Source organism: Monodelphis domestica, chromosome 1 (genome assembly GCF_027887165.1).
Source record: "Monodelphis domestica isolate mMonDom1 chromosome 1, mMonDom1.pri, whole genome shotgun sequence".
NCBI lineage: Eukaryota > Metazoa > Chordata > Mammalia > Didelphimorphia > Didelphidae > Monodelphis > Monodelphis domestica.
In genome coordinates, this window is record NC_077227.1 from 53746068 (window position 1) to 53763664 (window position 17597).

Here is a 17597-nt window from a genome sequence, read left to right on the forward strand (position 1 = left end):
ATACCTTAGAATTGTTTTGATTTGCATTTCTCTGATGATAAGAGATTTAGAACAATTTTTCATGTGCTTATTAATAGTTTTGATTTCTTTAACTGAAAATTGCCTATTGATGTCCCTTTCCCATTTATCAATTGAAGAATGGCTTGATTTTTTTGTACAATTGGTTTTTTATAAATTTGAGTAATTATACCTTTATCAGAGGTTTTGTAATTATACCTTTATCAGAGGTTTTTCCCAATTTGTTGCTTCCCTTCTAATTTTGGATGCATTCGTTTTGTTTGTACAAAAACTTTTTAATTTGATATAATCAAAATTATTTATTTTACATTTTGTGATTTTTTTCTAGCTCTTGCTTGGTTTTAAAGTCTTTCCATTCCCAAAGATCTGACAAGTATACTATTCTATATTCACCTAATTTGTTTATAGTTTCCTTCTTTATATTCAGGTCATTCATCCATCCTGAGTTTATCTTTGTGTAGGATATGATCTAAACCTAATCTTTCCCATACTGTCTTCCAATTTTCCCAGCAGTTTTTATCAAATAGTGGGTTTTGGTCCCACCAACTGGGATCTTTGGGCTTATCATAGATTATCTTGCTGAGTTCACTTACCCCAAGTCTATTCCACTGATTCTCCTTTCTGTCTCTTAGCCAGTACCAAATTGTTTTGATAACTACTCCTTTATAGTATAGTTTGAGATCGGGAACTGTAAGTCTTCCTTCCTTGGCATTTTTTTCCCCTGGTTTTCCTTGATCTTTTGTTCTTCCAAATGAACTTTGTTATGGTTTTTTCTAATTCAGTAAAAAAAGTTTTTTTGGTAGTTCAGTGGGTATGGCACTAAATAAGTAAATTAATTGGGTAGGATTGTCATTTTTATTATGTTAGCTCGTCCCACCCATGAGCAATCAATGTTTTTCCAATTATTTAGATCTAGTTTTAATTGTGTGCAGAGTGTTTTGTAGTTGTGTTCATATAGTTCCTGTGTTTGTCTCAGCAGATAGATTCCCAAGTATTTTATATTATCTAGGGTGATTTTACATGGAATTTCTCTTTCTAAATCTTGCTGCTGAAATGGATTGGAGATATATAGAAATGCTGATGACTTGTGCCGGTTTATTTTGTATCCTGCCACTTTGCTAAAATTGTTGATTGTTTCAACTAGCTTTTTGGTTGATTCTCTAGGATTCTTTAAATAAACCATCATATCATCTGCAAAGAGAGATAGATAGCTTAGTCTCCTCATTGCCAATTTTAATACCTTCAATTTCTTTTATTTTATAATTGCTACTGCTAGTGTTTCTAGTACCATGTTAAATAACAGAGGTGATAATGGGCATCCTTGTTTCACTCCTGATCTTATTGGGAAGGCTTCTAGTTTATCCCCAATGCAGATGATGTTTGCTGATAGTTTTAGATATATACTGTTTATTATTTTTAGGAAAGGCCCTTCTATTCCTATACTTTCTAGTGTTTTCAGTAGGAATGGGTGTTGTATTTTATCAAAGGCTTTTTCTGCATCTATTGAGATAATCATGTGATTTTTGTTGGTTTGCTTATTAATATGGTCAATTATGTGGATGGTTTTCCTAATATTGAACCATCCTTGCATTCCTGGTATGAATCCTACCTGGTCATAGTGAATAACCTTCATGATCACTTGCGGGAATCTTTTTGCTAGTATCCTATTTAAGATTTTTGCATCTATATTCATTAAGGAGATTGGTCTATAGTTTTCTTTCTCTGTTTTTGACCTGCCTGGCTTTGGGATCAGTACCATGCTTGTGTTGTAAAATGAATTTGGTAGAACTCCTTCTTTGCTTATTCTGTCAAATAGTTTGTATAATATTGGTATTAGTTGTTCTTTGAATGTTTGATAGAATTCATTTGTGAATCCATCTGGACCTGGGGATTTTTTCTTAGGGAATTCTTTGATGGCTTGTTCAATTTCTTTTTCTGATATGGGGTTGTTTAGGTAATTTATTTCTTCCTCTGTTAGTCTAGGCAATTTATATTTTTGTAAGTATTTATCCATATCACCTAGATTGCCATATTTGTTGCCATATAATTGGGCATAATAATTTTAAACGATTGCCTTCATTTCCTCTTCATTTGAGGTGAGGTCTCCCTTTTCATCTTGGATACTATCAATTTGATTGTTTTCTTTCCTTTTTTTAATTAGACTGACCAGTACTTTGTCTATTTTATTTGTTTTTTTCCAAGTACCATCTTCTAGTCTTATTTATTAAATCAATAGTTCTTTGACTTTCAATTTTATTAATTTCTCCTTTAATTTTCAGGACCTCTAATTTAGTCTTCATCTGAGGATTTTTAATTTGTTCACTTTCTAGTTTTTTAATTTGCATGCCCAATTCATTGACCTCTGCCCTTCTTAATTTGTTAATATATGAACTCAAGGATATAAATTTCCCCCTGAGTGCTGCTTTGGCTGCATCCCATAGGTTTTGAAAGGATGTCTCATCATTGTCATTTTCTTCAATGAAGTTATTAATTGTTTCTATGATTTGTTCTTTAACTTACTGGTTTTGGAGAATCATATTGTTTAATTTCCAATTGATTTTTTATTTACCTCTCCATGTATCCTTACTAATTATTATTTTCATTGCATTGTGATCTGAGAAGGTTGCATTTATTGTTTCTGCTCTTTTGCACTTGTTTGCAATGTTTTTATGCCCTAATACATGGTCAATTTTTGTGAATGTACCATGTGCTGCTGAAAAGAAGGTATATTCCTTTTTTGTCCTTATTTATTTTTCTCCACATGTCTACTAACTGTAATTTTTCTAAGATCTCATTCACTTCTCTTACCTCTTTCTTATTTTTTGGTTTGATTTATCTAGTTCAGATAGAGGAAGGTTCAGGTCTCCCACTAGTATAGTTTTTCTATCTATTTCATCCTTGAGCTCCACTAGTTTCTCCTTTAGAAATTTGGATGCTATGCCATTTGGTGCATACATGTTGAGTACGGATATTTCCTCATTGTCTATACTGCCTTTTATCAGGATGTAATTACCTTCCCTATCTCTCTTAACTAGATTTATTTTTACTTTGGCTTTGTCAGATATCATGATTGTGACTCCTGCCTTCTTTTTATCAGTTGATGCCCAGTAGATTTGGCTCTATCCTCTTACTTTCACTCTATGCGTATCTACCTTCCTCATGTGTGTTTCTTGCAGACAGCCTATGGTGGGGTTTTGGATTCTAATCCACTCTGCTATTTGCTTGTGTTTTATGGGTGAGTTCATTCCATTCACATTCAGAGTTATGATTACTAGCTGTGTATTTCCCAGCATTTTGATTTCTACTCCTGGTCCTGCCTTTTCTTCTTTCACTATTTCCTTCTACACCAATGTTTGTTTTTAATCAGTCCCCCTAGTTCCCACACTTACAGTTCCCATCCTTCTGTTTCTATGCCCCTCCCTTCTTATTTCCCCCCTTATTTTCCCTGTAGTCTTTCTAAAACTACTCCCTACCCTCTCCCTCCCTTATACTGCTTCCCTCCCCACCAGGCAGTTTGTTACCTTTCTACTCCCCTATAAGGCATAAATCTATTCCCTGCCCCAACGGATTGGATTGTTCTTCCCTCTTTGGGTCAATTTCAATGCATGTAAGAGTTGAGTATTTCCTATCTCCAACCTCTTTACCCTTCCAGGGTATTGATGTTCTCCCCCCTCCCGCTATGAGCTTTTTTGTAATATATAAATTTACCCCCATTTGTTTCTTTTACCATTTCTTTTAGTATTAACCTCTTTTTTTAGCTCTAGTTGTATATATATGCATATATACATATGTATATGTATTTATGTATGCATATATCTATATACCTATTTATGTCTTGTCCTTTCATCCTATATAGTTTATCACTGTTCCCTTTAAGTGTAATTCTTCTAGCTGCCCAGGTGATGACAACAGTTTTTAAGAGTTACCAATGACCTCTTTTCTTATAGGGATTCATAACATTTTAACTTATTGAGTCTCTTAAAAAAAGGGGGGGTATTTTTTGTTTGTTTTGTTTTGTTTTTCTTTTTCCCCTCTTTTTTTAAATTACCTTTTGATGATTCTCTTGAGTTCAGTGCTTGGGCATTGAATTTTCTGTTCAGGTCTGGTCTTTTCTTTACAAATTCTTGGAATTCTTCTATTTTGTTGAATGACCATACTTTCCCCTGTAAGAATATAGTCAGTTTTGCTGGGTAGTTGATTCTTGGTTGTAGACCTAGTTCCCTTGCTTCCAGAATATTATATTCCATGCCTTTCGGTCCTTCAGTGTAGATGCAGCCAGATCCTGTGTTATCCTCACTGTGGTTCCATGGTATCTGAATGACTTTTTCTTGGCAGCTTGTAATATCATAATATCTTTTCTTTGGTCTGATAGTTCCCGAGTTTGACTATAACATTTCTGGGTGTTGTAAGTTGGGGATTAAGAACAGGAGGTGATCTGTGAATTCTTTCAATCTCCACTTTTCCCTCTTGTTCCAGAATATCAGGGCAGTTTTCTTGAATAATTTCCTGTAGTATTATGTTCAGGTTTTTTCTTTTGTCATGGTCTTCTGGTAGACCAATGATTCTCAATTGTCTCTCCTTGAACAATTTTCTAAATCCTGTCTTGTGAATGAGATGCTTCATATTTTCCTCAATTTTTTCATTCTTTTGGGTTTTGTTTTATAGTGTCCTGTTGTCTTGTGAGGTCACTTGATTCTAGTTGTTGTATTCTGGTTCTTAAAGACTGGATTTCATCCCTGGCTTTTTGGTCATCCTTCTCCTTCTGGTATGATTTTCTTTGGAGGTCATCTTTCATTCTCTTTACCTCATCTCTCATCTCCTTTGCCTCACCTCTCATCTCCTTTGCCTCATTTTCAAGTTGGTTGATTTTGGCTTTCAAAACACTATTTTCTGTTTCCATATGACTTATCTTAGTTTTTAAATTCTTGTTCCAATTGTCTTCAGCCTCTCTTAATTGTGTTTTGAATTGCATTTTGAGTTCTTCTAAAGTCTGTGTCCAATTCGCTGGGATTTCTGTTTTATTACTTGCATCCTCCTGTGTATTGTTTGTTCTTGGTTCGTTGCCTGTGCAGAAGCTGTCAATTGTAATGTCTTTCTTCTTTTTCTGTTGTTTGCTCATATTTACCCCTTCTTTGCTCCCCATATTTGTCTGTGCTTTTGCTCCACTCATTTTTTTGGTTTGGACGCTTTCTGTCATTCTCCCCATTAGAGCTTTGTCACATCTCTCAGTGCAGTCTCTGGGGGGAGGAGTGTTGGAGTTTGCCCTTCCCTGTCCTCTGGAAGCTTTTGATTGGATTAAAATCCAGCAGTCAATGTTACAGCCTAGGCTTCCCTGAGTTCTGAAGACTTTTGATGGGATTAAGTTCAGCTGGGTTGGGCTAGGTGTGCTCTGAGGCCAAAGACTTCCTGGAAGGCTGGAGCAGTATGGAAGATCTCCAGGGCTCTGACCATGATGCCAGCTCCCTCTCCAGCTCCTTTCCCGCCATTTGTGCTCGACGCTCCGGGCTTGGCACTGCCCTACCCGCAAGGTACACCCTCCAGACCAGTACCTTTGCCTGCTCAGAGGTTCCCACTGCCACTGGAGTCTCAGCGTTCGGGGGGGGGGGGTCCTCGGACCTTCCTCCTAACTTCCCCTTAAACCCAAGTGTTCCCAGATTCTGGCTTTTGTGGGGGTGTACCTTTTAAATTAAGTCCAGCAGGAGGGTTTAGGCTCTGTCTTGTTGTTAGGTTTGATTTTCAGTCCCCTAGGACCATTCAGTTTGTGATCAGTAAGGAAGGGTATTTAGAGGTCTGAACTCCTGCTCTTTCTATGCGGACATCTTGACTCCTATATCATTTCTTTTAAAAAATAAATTGTAGAGATGGAGTCAAGATGCTGGAAGAAAGGCAATTACCTAACTGAACTCTCCAAATATTACCCTCCAAACAACTTTAAAATAACACTTCAAATTGAATATTGCAGTGGCAGAGACAACCAAAGGTCAGGGTGAGACATTTTATAGCCTAAGACAGCTTGGAGGATTGGCAAGAAAGGTCTGTGACACTGGAGTGGGGTGGCATTAGCAACAGAGGCAATATCTGAAGGCATCAGAGCAGCAGTAGCAATAGCAGTTTTGGGAGATCTCAGTCCAGCAATGTTCCGGGTGGCAGTTCCTGGGAGAGAAACTTTTATAATCAATCACTAGATCACTGAGAGCCAGGCCTAGAGATGGGAGATGTTGGGCTTAAATCTGGCCTCAGATACTTCCTAGCTGTATGACCCTGGAAAAGTCATTTAACCACCATTACCTATCCCTTACCACTCTTATGCCTTGGAGCTAATTTTCAGTACTGATTCTAGTATGGAAGGTAAAGGTTAAATTTTTTTTTTTAATTACAAGACTACTTAAAAACCAAGATTAAATAAAAACAAAACAAAACATATTTCAATATGTTATCAAGGAAAACTGAGCCAATATCCTAGATCCAGAGGGTTAAATAGAAATAGAAGGAAGACATCAATCATCTCCTGAAAGAGACTCCAAAATTATAGCTAAATTCTAGAGTTCCCATAGAAAAAGGAAGTACTATAAATTAACTAAAAAAAATTCAAATAACATGGAGCTACAGTCAAGAACACAAAAGACTTAGTAGCCTCCAAGTTAAAGGATCAGAGGGCTTGGAATGATATTCTAGAAGGCAAAGGAGCTAGGATTATAACCAAAAACAAACTATCCAGTAAAAGTGTACAATTCTTCAGGGGAAAAAATGGATTTTTAATTAAATAGAAGACTTTCAAGCATTCCTGAAGAAAAGAGCAGAGTTTAATAGGAAATTTAACATTTTTAGATATCAAAGATTAAGGAATTCACTAATTTGGCTTCATAACTTTGGTTTCTTTATTCCATACTAAGTGTTCAAGACAGACCCTTAAAGAAGAAATGGCATATCATAAGAACATAACTTTAGAGCAAAAGAGACCTTTGAAATTACTTAGTTTAACTTTTTCATTTAATAATTATGAAAATTGAGATCCAGAAAGATTAAATGATTAGCCTAAGAACCCACACTTAGTAAGTCATCTTCAAATATACTAAAAAAATCTGAAGTTAAAAATTGTGACCTAAATTGGAAATACCCTTGCAGGCCACATACTGACTTAGAAAATCACAAATTAACATTACCTATGTCGTACTGTATTTTCAATATTTTGAGAAACACTTCCCACCTACATTTTAATTTAGTTCCTGAAGCACTCAGGAGCTCTGCCAACAGTTTAACACCTCTGAAGTATGACAGACAAAATAACACGTGCACTGCTTGACTAGGCCACTGTGTTTGTTACTATGTTTTTTTAAAACTTTTTCTTTATTATAAGGAGAAGATTCTCCAGTTGATGTAGGAGCAGGAAGGCAGTGAAGTCCAGAAATGAAAGCCAAAGGAATCAATAAAAACTTTTAAAATAAAATAAAGCATGTCACACATAACAAAATAGATAGGAACATGATATTATCATGTTCTAAGTTGAATAAAAAAGTATCATACATCCTCTTTCAAGCCAAGTTGTGACTGATGAAAAAATGGTCATTTGAATAATATAGATCCCCAAAACTACCTTATGTTAATCAAGATTTTCCAATTCATGTCAGGTTAGAAAATAATTTTTAAAAATAACAAAAAAATTCATGTCAGCTAACTAAGCCTTAGGAAGTTTGAATCAATATTGACGTAGAAATTAAATCACGATGTGAATAACTAGGTCACCAACAATATGCCTTTACAATTGGACCCATTAAGTATTAAATCCAATTCTCCAAATATATTAAATCAAAATCTTCTTGATTCTAGTATGCCAAGAAAGGAAAAATCACAAAAACATAAGAAGCTTATAAGCACTTTAGAAGCACATTGCCTTTACAAAGACTTTCTATATATTTATGTCTGCTGGCAAAGGCTAAACTTTATTGGTATGAGAACTGTTACAACATCCATCTGCTGAAAGTTGTGGGTTTTTAAAAAAAAATTGTATGCTGGGGCACTACATCCCCAGAATGCCCTGCACCTCCCAGGGTTCCCTCCCTGCTACTTCCTGGCGTGGGATTGGTCTATAAAAGGGCCAATCTCATGCTAGGGAGGGAACGTTGAATAGGACTTGGATCCAATTGAGTTGCAGAGGGGAGGGGAGAACAGGAGTTTTCCAGAGAAGAGACCTTTTCATTTATTTTTTTTTCATCTTTTAAATATATTTTATTTGATCATTTCCAAGCATTATTCGTTAAAGACATAGATCATTTTCTTTTCCTCCCCCCCACCCCCATAGCCGACGCGTAAGTCCACTGGGCATTAGATGTTTTCTTGATTTGAACCCATTGCTTTGTTGATAGTATTTGCATTAGAGTGTTCATTTAGAGTCTATCCTCTGTCATGTCCCCTCAACCTCTGTATTCAGGCAGTTGCTTTTTCTCGGTGTTTCCACTCCCATAGTTTATCCTTTGCTTGTGAATGGTGTTTTTTTTCTCCTGGATCCCTGCAAGTTGTTCAGGGACATTACACCACTACTAATGGAGAAGTCCATTATGTTCGATTATACCACAGTGTATTAGTCTCTGTGTACAATGTTCTCCTGGTTCTGCTCCTCTCGCTCTGCATCACTTCCTGGAGGTTGTTCCAGTCTCCATGGAACTTCTCCACTTTATTATTCCTTTTAGCACAATAGTACTCCATCACCAACACATACCACAGTTTGTTCAGCCATTCCCCAATTGATGGGCATCCCCTCGTTTTCCAGTTTTGGGCCACCACAAAGAGCGCAGCTATGAATATTTTTGTATAAGTCTTTGTGTCCATTATCTCTTTGGGGTACAGACCCAGCAGTGCTATGGCTGGGTCAAAGGGTAGATATTCTTTTGTCGCCCTTTGGGCATAGTTCCAAATTGCCCTCCAGAATGGTTGGATCAGTTCACAACTCCACCAGCAATGAATTAATGTCCCTGCTTTGCCACATCCCCTCCAGCATTCATTACTTTCCTTTGCTGTTATGTTAGCCAATCTGCTAGGTGTGAGGTGATACCTCAGAGTTGTTTTGATTTGCATCTCTCTGATTATAAGAGATGTAGAACACTTCTTCATGTGCTTGTTAATAGTTTTGATTTCTTTATCTGAGAACTGCCTATCCATTTCCCTTGCCCATTTATCAATTGGAGAATGGCTTGATTTTTTGTACAATTGATTTAGCTCATTATAAATATGAATAATTAAACCTTTGTCAGAGGTTTCTATGAAGATTTTTTCCCAATTTGTTGTTTCCCTTCTGATTTTAGTTATATTGGTTTTGTTTGTACAAAAGCTTTTTAGTTTGATGTAGTCAAAATTATTTATTTTACATTTTGTGATTCTTTCTATATCTTGCTTGGTTTTAAAGCCTTTCCCCTCCCAAAGGTCTGACATGTATACTATTCTGTGTTTACCCAATTTACTTATGGTTTCCTTCTTTATGTTTAAGTCACTCACCCATTTTGAATTTATCTTGGTGTAGGGTGTGAGGTGTTGATCTATTCCTAGTCTCTCCCACACTGTCTTCCAATTTTCCCAGCAGTTTTTATCGAATAGTGGATTTTTGTCCCAAAAGCTGGGATCTTTGGGTTTGTCGTATACTGTCTTGCTGAGGTCGCTTTCCCCCAGTCTATTCCACTGATCTTCCTTTCTGTTTCTTAGCCAGTACCAAATTGTTTTGATGACTGCTGCTTTGTAATATAGTTTTAGGTCAGGGACTGCAAGGCCCCCATCATATGTGTTTTTTTTCATTATTTCCCTGGATATCCTTGATCTTTTGTTCTTCCAAATGAACTTTGTTATGGTTTTTTCTAAATCAGTGAAGAAGTATTTTGGTAGTTCAATGGGTATGGCACTAAATAGATAAATAAGTTTGGGTAGGATGGTCATTTTTATTATATTGGCTCGTCCTATCCATGAGCAGTTAATGTTTTTCCATTTGTTCAAGTCTAGTTTTAGTTGTGTGGCGAGTGTTTTGTAGTTGTGTTCATATAGTTCCTGTGTTTGTCTTGGGAGATAGATTCCTAGGTATTTTATTTTGTCTAAGGTGATTTTGAATTGGATTTCTCTTTCTAGTTCTTGCTGCTGAGCTGTGTTGGAGATATATAGAAAAGCTGATGATTTATGTGGGTTTATTTTGTATCCTGCAACTTTGCTAAAGTTGTTGATTATTTCAATTAGCTTTTTGGTTGAATCTCTAGGATTCTTTAAGTAGACCATCATGTCATCTGCAAAGAGTGATAACTTGGTCTCCTCCTTGCCTATTTTGATGCCTTCAATTCCTTTATCTTCTCTAATTGCTACTGCTAGTGTTTCTAGTACAATGTCAAATAGTAGAGGTGATAATGGGCATCCTTGTTTCACTCCTGATCTTATTGGGAATGCATCTAGTTTATCCCCATTGCAGATGATATTAGCTGTTGGTTTTAGATATATACTGTTTATTATTTTTAGGAATGACCCTTCTATTCCTATGCTTCCTAGTGTTTTTAATAGGAATGGGTGTTGTATTTTATCAAAGGCTTTTTCTGCATCTATTGAGATAATCATGTGGTTCTTGCTAGTTTGCTTGTTGATGTGGTCAATTATGTGGATGGTTTTCCTAATGTTGAACCAGCCCTGCATCCCTGGTATGAATCCTACTTGATCATGGTGAATGATCCTTCTGATCACTTGCTGGAGTCTTTTTGCTAGTATCCTATTTAAGATTTTTGCATCTATATTCATTAGGGAGATTGGCCTATAGTTTTCTTTCTCTGTTTTTGACCTGCCTGGTTTTGGAATCAGTACCATGTTTGTGTCGTAAAAGGAGTTTGGTAGAACTCCCTCTTTGCTTATTATGTCAAATAGTTTGTATAGTATTGGGATTAACTGTTCTCTGAATGTTTGATAGAATTCACAGGTGAATCCATCAGGCCCTGGGGATTTTTTCTTAGGAAGTTCTTTGATGGCTTGATGGATTTCAATTTCTGATATGGGATTATTTAAGAATTCTATTTCCTCTTCTGTTAGTCTAGGCAGTTTGTATTTTTGTATATATTCATCCATTTCTCCTAAATTGGTGTATTTATTGCCATATAATTGGGCAAAGTAATTTCTAATGATTGCCTTAATTTCCTCCTCATTGGAGGTGCTGTCCCCCTTTTCATCTTTAATGCTGTGAATTTGCTTTTCTTCCTTCCTTTTTTTAATTAGATTGACTAGTACTTTGTCTATTTTGTTTGTTTTTTCAAAGTACCAGCTTCTTGTCTTATTTATTAAATCAATAGTTCTATCACTTTCGATTTTATTAATTTCTCCCTTAATTTTTAGGATTTCTAATTTGGTTTTCTGCTGGGGGTTTTTAATTTGATCGCTTTCGAGTTTTTTCAATTGCATTTCCAATTGATTGATCTCTGCTCTCTCTTGTTTGTTAATATAAGCATTCAGGGATATGAATTTGCCTCTGATTACCGCTTTGGCTGCATCCCAAAAGGTTTGAAAGGATGTTTCGCCATTGTCATTTTCCTCGATGAAATTATTAATTGTTTCTATGATTTCTTCTTTAACTAAACGGTTTTGGAGTATCATATTGTTTAATTTCCAATTAGTTTTTGATTTGGTTTTCCATGTACCATTACTAATCATTATTTTTATTGCCTTGTGATCTGAGAAGGCTGCATTCATTATTTCTGCTTTTTTGCATTTGTATGCTATGTTTCTGTGACCTAATGTATGGTCAATTTTTGTGAATGTGCCATGTGGTGCTGAGAAGAAGGTGTATTCCTTTTTATCCCTATTTATTTTTCTCCATATGTCTATTAATTCTAATTTTTCTAAGATTTCATTCACTTCTTTTACCTCTTTCTTATTTATTTTTTGATTTGATTTATCTAAATTTGATAATGGTTGGTTTAAGTCTCCCACTAGTATGGTTTTATTGTCTATTTCTTCCTTCAATTCTCCTAGTTTCTCCATTAGAAATTTGGGTGCTATATTATTTGGTGCATACATGTTGATTAATGATATTTCCTCGTTGTCTAGAGTCCCTTTTAACAAAATATAATTACCTTCCCTATCCCTTTTGATCAGGTCTATTTTTGCATTGGCTTTATCAGATATCATGATTACCACTCCTGCCTTCTTTCTATCAGTTGAGGCCCAGAAGGTCTTACTCCATCCTTTAATTCTGACCTTGTGGGTGTCAACCCGCCTCATGTGTGTTTCTTGAAGACAACATATGGTAGGGTTTTGGATTTTAATCCATTCTGCTATTCGTCTACGTTTTATGGGTGAGTTCATCCCATTCACGTTCAAAGTTATGATTGTCATTTGTGGACTCCCTGGCATTTTGATTGCCTTCCCTAATTCTAACCTTTTCTTCTTCGGCTCTACCTTTTAGTCCAGTGATTTACTTTGAATCAGTCCCCCTTGTCCCCTCCCTTGATGTTTCCCTTTTTAGTCCCTCCCTTTTTCTTCCCTCCCCCTCCCCCCTCTCTTTCCCTCCCTTTTTGTTCTCCCTCTCCCCCTACCCCCCTTGGTTTTCCCTTCTCCTTACCCTTGTTGGGTAAGATAGAATTCAAGATCCCAATGGATCTGGATGTTTTTCCCTCTCAGAGTTGATTTCCCTGAGATTGAGGTTTAAGTAAACCCCCCCCCCCCTCTCTTCCTCTCCTTCTTATAGGAGTTTTCTTCCCCTCCCCTTCCCATGTGAATCTTTGTGTGAGAACCATTATTCTATTTGGTCTTTCTTTACCCCCTATTTATACATTACATTTTCCCCACATGTTAGTATACATAGATTGATATAAATGTAGTCCTTATAGAAGAGAGTTTGAGTAAAAGAAGAAGATAACATTTTTCCCCTTTCCTTAATATTTACCTTTTCAGGTATTCCTTGCTCTTTGATTTTCGGTATCAAACTTTCCACAGAGCTCTGGTCTTTTCTTTGCAAAAAGTTGGAAGTCTTCTATTTTGTTGAATGCCCATACTTTCCCTTGGAAGTATATAGTCAGTTTTGCTGGGTAGCTGATTCTTGGTTGGAGACCCAGCTCTCTTGCCTTTCTGAAGATCATGTTCCATGCCTTACGATCATTCAGAGTAGAACTTGCAAGGTCTTGTGTGACCCTGATTGGCATTCCTTTATATCTAAATTGTCTTTTTCTGGCTTCCTGTAGGATTTTTTCTTTTGTTTGATAGCTTTGGAATTTGGCAATTACATTCCTGGGAGTTGTCTTTTGGGGGTTTAGTGTAGAAGGTGTTCTGTGAGCTCTGTCAGTGGCTGTATTGCCCCCTTATTCTAGAATCTCTGGGCAATTTTCTTTGATTATATCTTGTATCACCATGTCCAGTTTGGTGTTTATTTCTGGCTTTTCTGGGAGTCCAATTATTCTTAAATTCTCTCTTCTCCCTCTATTTTCCAGATCTATCACCTTGTCGGTGAGATATTTTATGTTCTCTTCTAATTTCTTGGTGTTTTGGCTTTGCTTTATTAGTTCTTGCTTTAAAGCCTGGTTTTCTTTTACAGTTTGGTCAAACTGGTTTTGTAGGTGCGTGAATTTCTTTTGCATTATTTCCCACTTTTCCTCCCAGAGGGCTTCCATCTTTTTGGTCATTTCTGATTCAAATTCTTCATGGGTTTGTGGAGAGTTTCCATTTCCTTTGGAAGATTTTGGAGCATTTTCTTGTATATCTTCTTCTATCTGCTCTGTATTTTGTATTTTGGCTCCATAGAATGTGTCCAAAGTCGCCCCTTTCTTCTTATTTTTCTTGGTATTTTGGGGCTTCTGTGCTTCTGTGGAGTTTGCCATCTCTGAATGTGGAGGATTAGCTTTTCTTATCTCTGTCTGGTGTTCAGAGGCTTTAGTCCTGGGCAGATGTTGGTTCTATGAGCTTTCCCTGGGTTAAACTGAATATGCCTCACTGGAACTAGAATGGAAGGGTCGGACCACGAGGCCACACTCTCCCCCGGCTCGCTTTCCGGAAGTTGCCTTCAGAATCGCTGGCCGTGAGGCTGTTTCGTCGGCCTGCGGGGGGATGGGCTGCAGTTTCACCAAGCTCCGAGGGCAAGGACTTTCACTGAGACTTGGATAGCAGGATCCGGCCCGTGAGGCTGTCTTGCCCGCCCTGAGGGTTGCTGTTGTTTCAACCAGCTCTCTGCAGCGGGAGCCCCAGGCAGTAACTTTCACTGGGACTCGGGTAGAAGGCCCTGAGGGTTGTTGTTCCGAGGACCCTGCTCTCTGAGCCCGGCTGGGCTGCGGCTTCCGGGAGCCTTGGACTCTGCGCTCCTACCCCTGAGGTCCGAGTGATCTCGGGTTCTGGCTTTTGAGGGGAGCCGTACCTTTTGATCCGGGTCCAGGTCCAGGAGGAGGGTTCCCAGGGTCTGTGCTGTTGATCGGTTTGAATTTCGGCGCCTTAGGAGCTTATAGTTTGAGATCGGTCAGGAAGGGTTTTCCGGAGATCTGAACTTTAGCTTTCTCTAAGCCGCCATCTTAACCGGAAGTCCCTTTTCATTTATTAATAAAGACATTTCTTTCTCCTACTTCCTCTGCATCCTTTATTTTTATTTCTTTTGAAGTAAAGATTTTCTTACTATAAAGCTACTGCTTATCCAAAAGTTTTTCCCCATGATGTTTTGGAAATTAAGAAACATCATTAAATTTATCACTTAATGAAAATATAACTTCCCTGGAGAGCAAGCAAAATTGCTGATGGATACAAATGAACTTTCCCAGGACATTTCCTGTATTTTGGAACTGTAAGATTAAAATTAATATCTAATAACTCCAAGTATTATATTTTATAAGGTTTATTAATGATCACTTGAAATAGAAGAAATAAAAGAACAAAAAGTATGAAAGCCTAAGAAAATAACATGTGAGCAAAATTCTCCTATGAAAGCCTAAGAAAATAACACGTGAGTAAAATTCTCCTGCCTGGCACTCATCCAACCTCCTCAAACCATGTTCCTGTGAAAAAGGCACAGGCAGAGCTACACTCACAACTTTATCCTCAAAGCATAAGGACGTAATGTGAGAACAAAGATGGGAAGCTGGGAAAGAGAGTTCTGGGGAAACAAATTCTAATTACACAGGAGACACCACTGCTTATAAATTTACTAGAAGTAGCCCGAAAGGTATCTAGTTGTTATTTTCTCCCTAATTAGTTAACAGTATACTAACAGCACATTGCTTCCAATTTTCCCTTTGAGAATCCATTCACCATACAGCTACCAAATTTATCCCCCGTCACTCCCTGCTCAAAATTCTCCAGTGGCTTCCTACTATCCTGAGGTTAAGACATAAATTCATTCATGTCTGTCTTTAAAAATCCTTCATGATTTGGTTTTTCAGATTTATTTCATATTTTTTCCCTTCATGTGTTTTATGTTTCAAGAACACTGGTCTCCTTGCTCTTTTATATACAAAATACTTCATATCTCCCTTCTCAATGACTTTGTATAAGATATCTCCTATGTCAGAAATGTCTTTATATTCCTCACCTCCACAGCTGTACCTGTCCCTCACTTTTTCCAACGGTCAAATTCAAGGCATTTCCTTATCCTTCCAATAGTTAGGGTTCCCCCAACTCTATGGTGAAATAACATTTCCTCACTGGTGCCCATACTGTACCTCCTTAGTAGAATGTTAAGTGCACTGAAGGCAGAGGTCCTTCCAGGAAAGGGAAAAAATGCCATAGTTAGAGCAGGAATATGTGGGTTAAAATCTTGGCTCTGGCACTTCCTGCTTGTATAACTCTGGTCAAGTCAAGTGATTTTTCTGGATATCAGGCATTCCATCTGTAAAATGAGACCACCGAAGGCATGACCTCTCAGGGTTCTTCACCCCTCTAAATCTGTGATCCTGTGGCTACATTTCCAGATCCCCATTTCTGTTGCTGTAGCCTCAGCTCCAACTATTTTGTTTTGCACACAGAAGGCACTTAAAAAATGCTTATTGAACTAAATTGAATCGCCAATTACTGGGGGAGGGATGCATCATACAAACAAATTTGGCAGAGAATTAATATATTTCCCAAGGAGAATTGCTGGCGGGGTGGTGAGGGAACCAAACATTTGACCTTGAAGCACTAAAAGTAATCAGACAAATGAAGAGAGGGAAGAGAGGTTTTTAAACCTGGACCTAGGGTAGAAAATAGATTATGAGGAATGAACTAGGAAAGAAAATCATTACTTTTTGTTTTATACTGCCAGCTCCTGGCCACTAAATTCAACAAGCTCCAATATGCTGGCCATTAACAAGATATAGAAAGTAGAATTTTTTTATAATAAAAGTGCCAGTTATGATAATAACTGGTGGTGAACATGACAGAAGAACTTCACACAACAATAAGGAACACAAACATTAAGAATGATTAGTAGCCAGTGGCAGGGCATCACTTTGTTGACAATGGTCTGTATAGTCAAAGCTATGGTTTTTCTAGTACCAATGTATGGCTGTAAGAGTTGAATTACATGGAAAGCTGAGCACCACAGAATCAATGCTTTCAAATTGTGGTGCTGAGGAAGACTTTCATGACTCCTTTGGACAGCAAGGAGATTAAATAAGCCAATACCCAACGAAATTAATTTAGACTATTCACTGGAAGGTGAAATATTAAATATGAATCCTAAATATTCTGTTTCTAAAATGAGAAGACAGGAGTCATTGGAAAAAACCCTTTTGTTGGGAAAGACCTAAGGCAAAAAGAGAAGGCAGCAGAAGACAAGATGGATAGAGAGTGTCATAGAAGCAACAAACATGAGCTTAGACAGACTTTAAGAGATAATGGAGCATAGAAAGTCTTGGCATACTATGATCCATGAGAGTCACAGCAAGTCAGACAAGACTGAACAATGACCACAAAGGGAATCTATTCAGAATGAAAACTTGACATTGCAAAACATAAGCAGAGGGAAAGTACAAGGTAATAAGCACCATGGCATTTATTGTTATTTAACACCACAAAGCAATAGATTAAACTTCACACATCAAATAAAGTACAAGACTACAAAGAGGAAAATATGTGACACCCTTGCCACTTGTTCTGACCTACAAACCAAGAGTGTGGCAATGCTTCAATACTTTTAACTTAGAGCGTTAAAGGTAGAAAGGAAAAGAAATTGTTTTGCAAGTGGGAGAATGGAGTACATGAAATACATATTATAATTAAAATGTACATTTCGGGCACAGAATTCTACTACAGTACACAGTTCAGTAAAAAGTATGCAGTGATACCTCCACAAAGAATCCTAATTTAATAGTGGAGTTTTTTTTTTTAATACCTTTCGGTCCCTGAATCCGGAATGTTTCTTCTTTTTCTCTTCTGGTGGAGGTTCAAGAGTAGAATCTATATCCTTATTTTCAAAGGTTTCTTCATCTTTACTCCTTCTACTGTCCTCGGCTTTATTCTTTAGATTTTCATTTACTGATGGTGGAGATTCTGCTTGGGCTCTGTGATGGCAAAAACACAATATGGATTAAGCTAAGCAGTAAAAAATGTCATTCAAACCAAACCAGATCCAACCATAGGAATAATCAGATCAACAGAAGTAGATCATATGTTTTAAA

The 17597-nt window shown here is 37.2% G+C and overlaps 1 protein-coding gene across 8 annotated transcripts in view; it reads right to left on the reverse strand.

Moving 5' to 3' along the window:
* MICU1 (mitochondrial calcium uptake 1) overlaps positions 1 to 17597 on the reverse strand; it is a 238341-nt gene that overhangs the window by 181786 nt on the left and 38958 nt on the right. For all 8 annotated transcript variants that reach the window (XM_007478360.3, XM_007478357.3, XM_056799458.1 and 5 more), the window contains one exon: positions 17312 to 17480. In XM_007478360.3, the coding sequence (XP_007478422.2) occupies positions 17312 to 17480 (169 nt within the window). The remainder of the gene's footprint in view (positions 1 to 17311; positions 17481 to 17597) is intronic.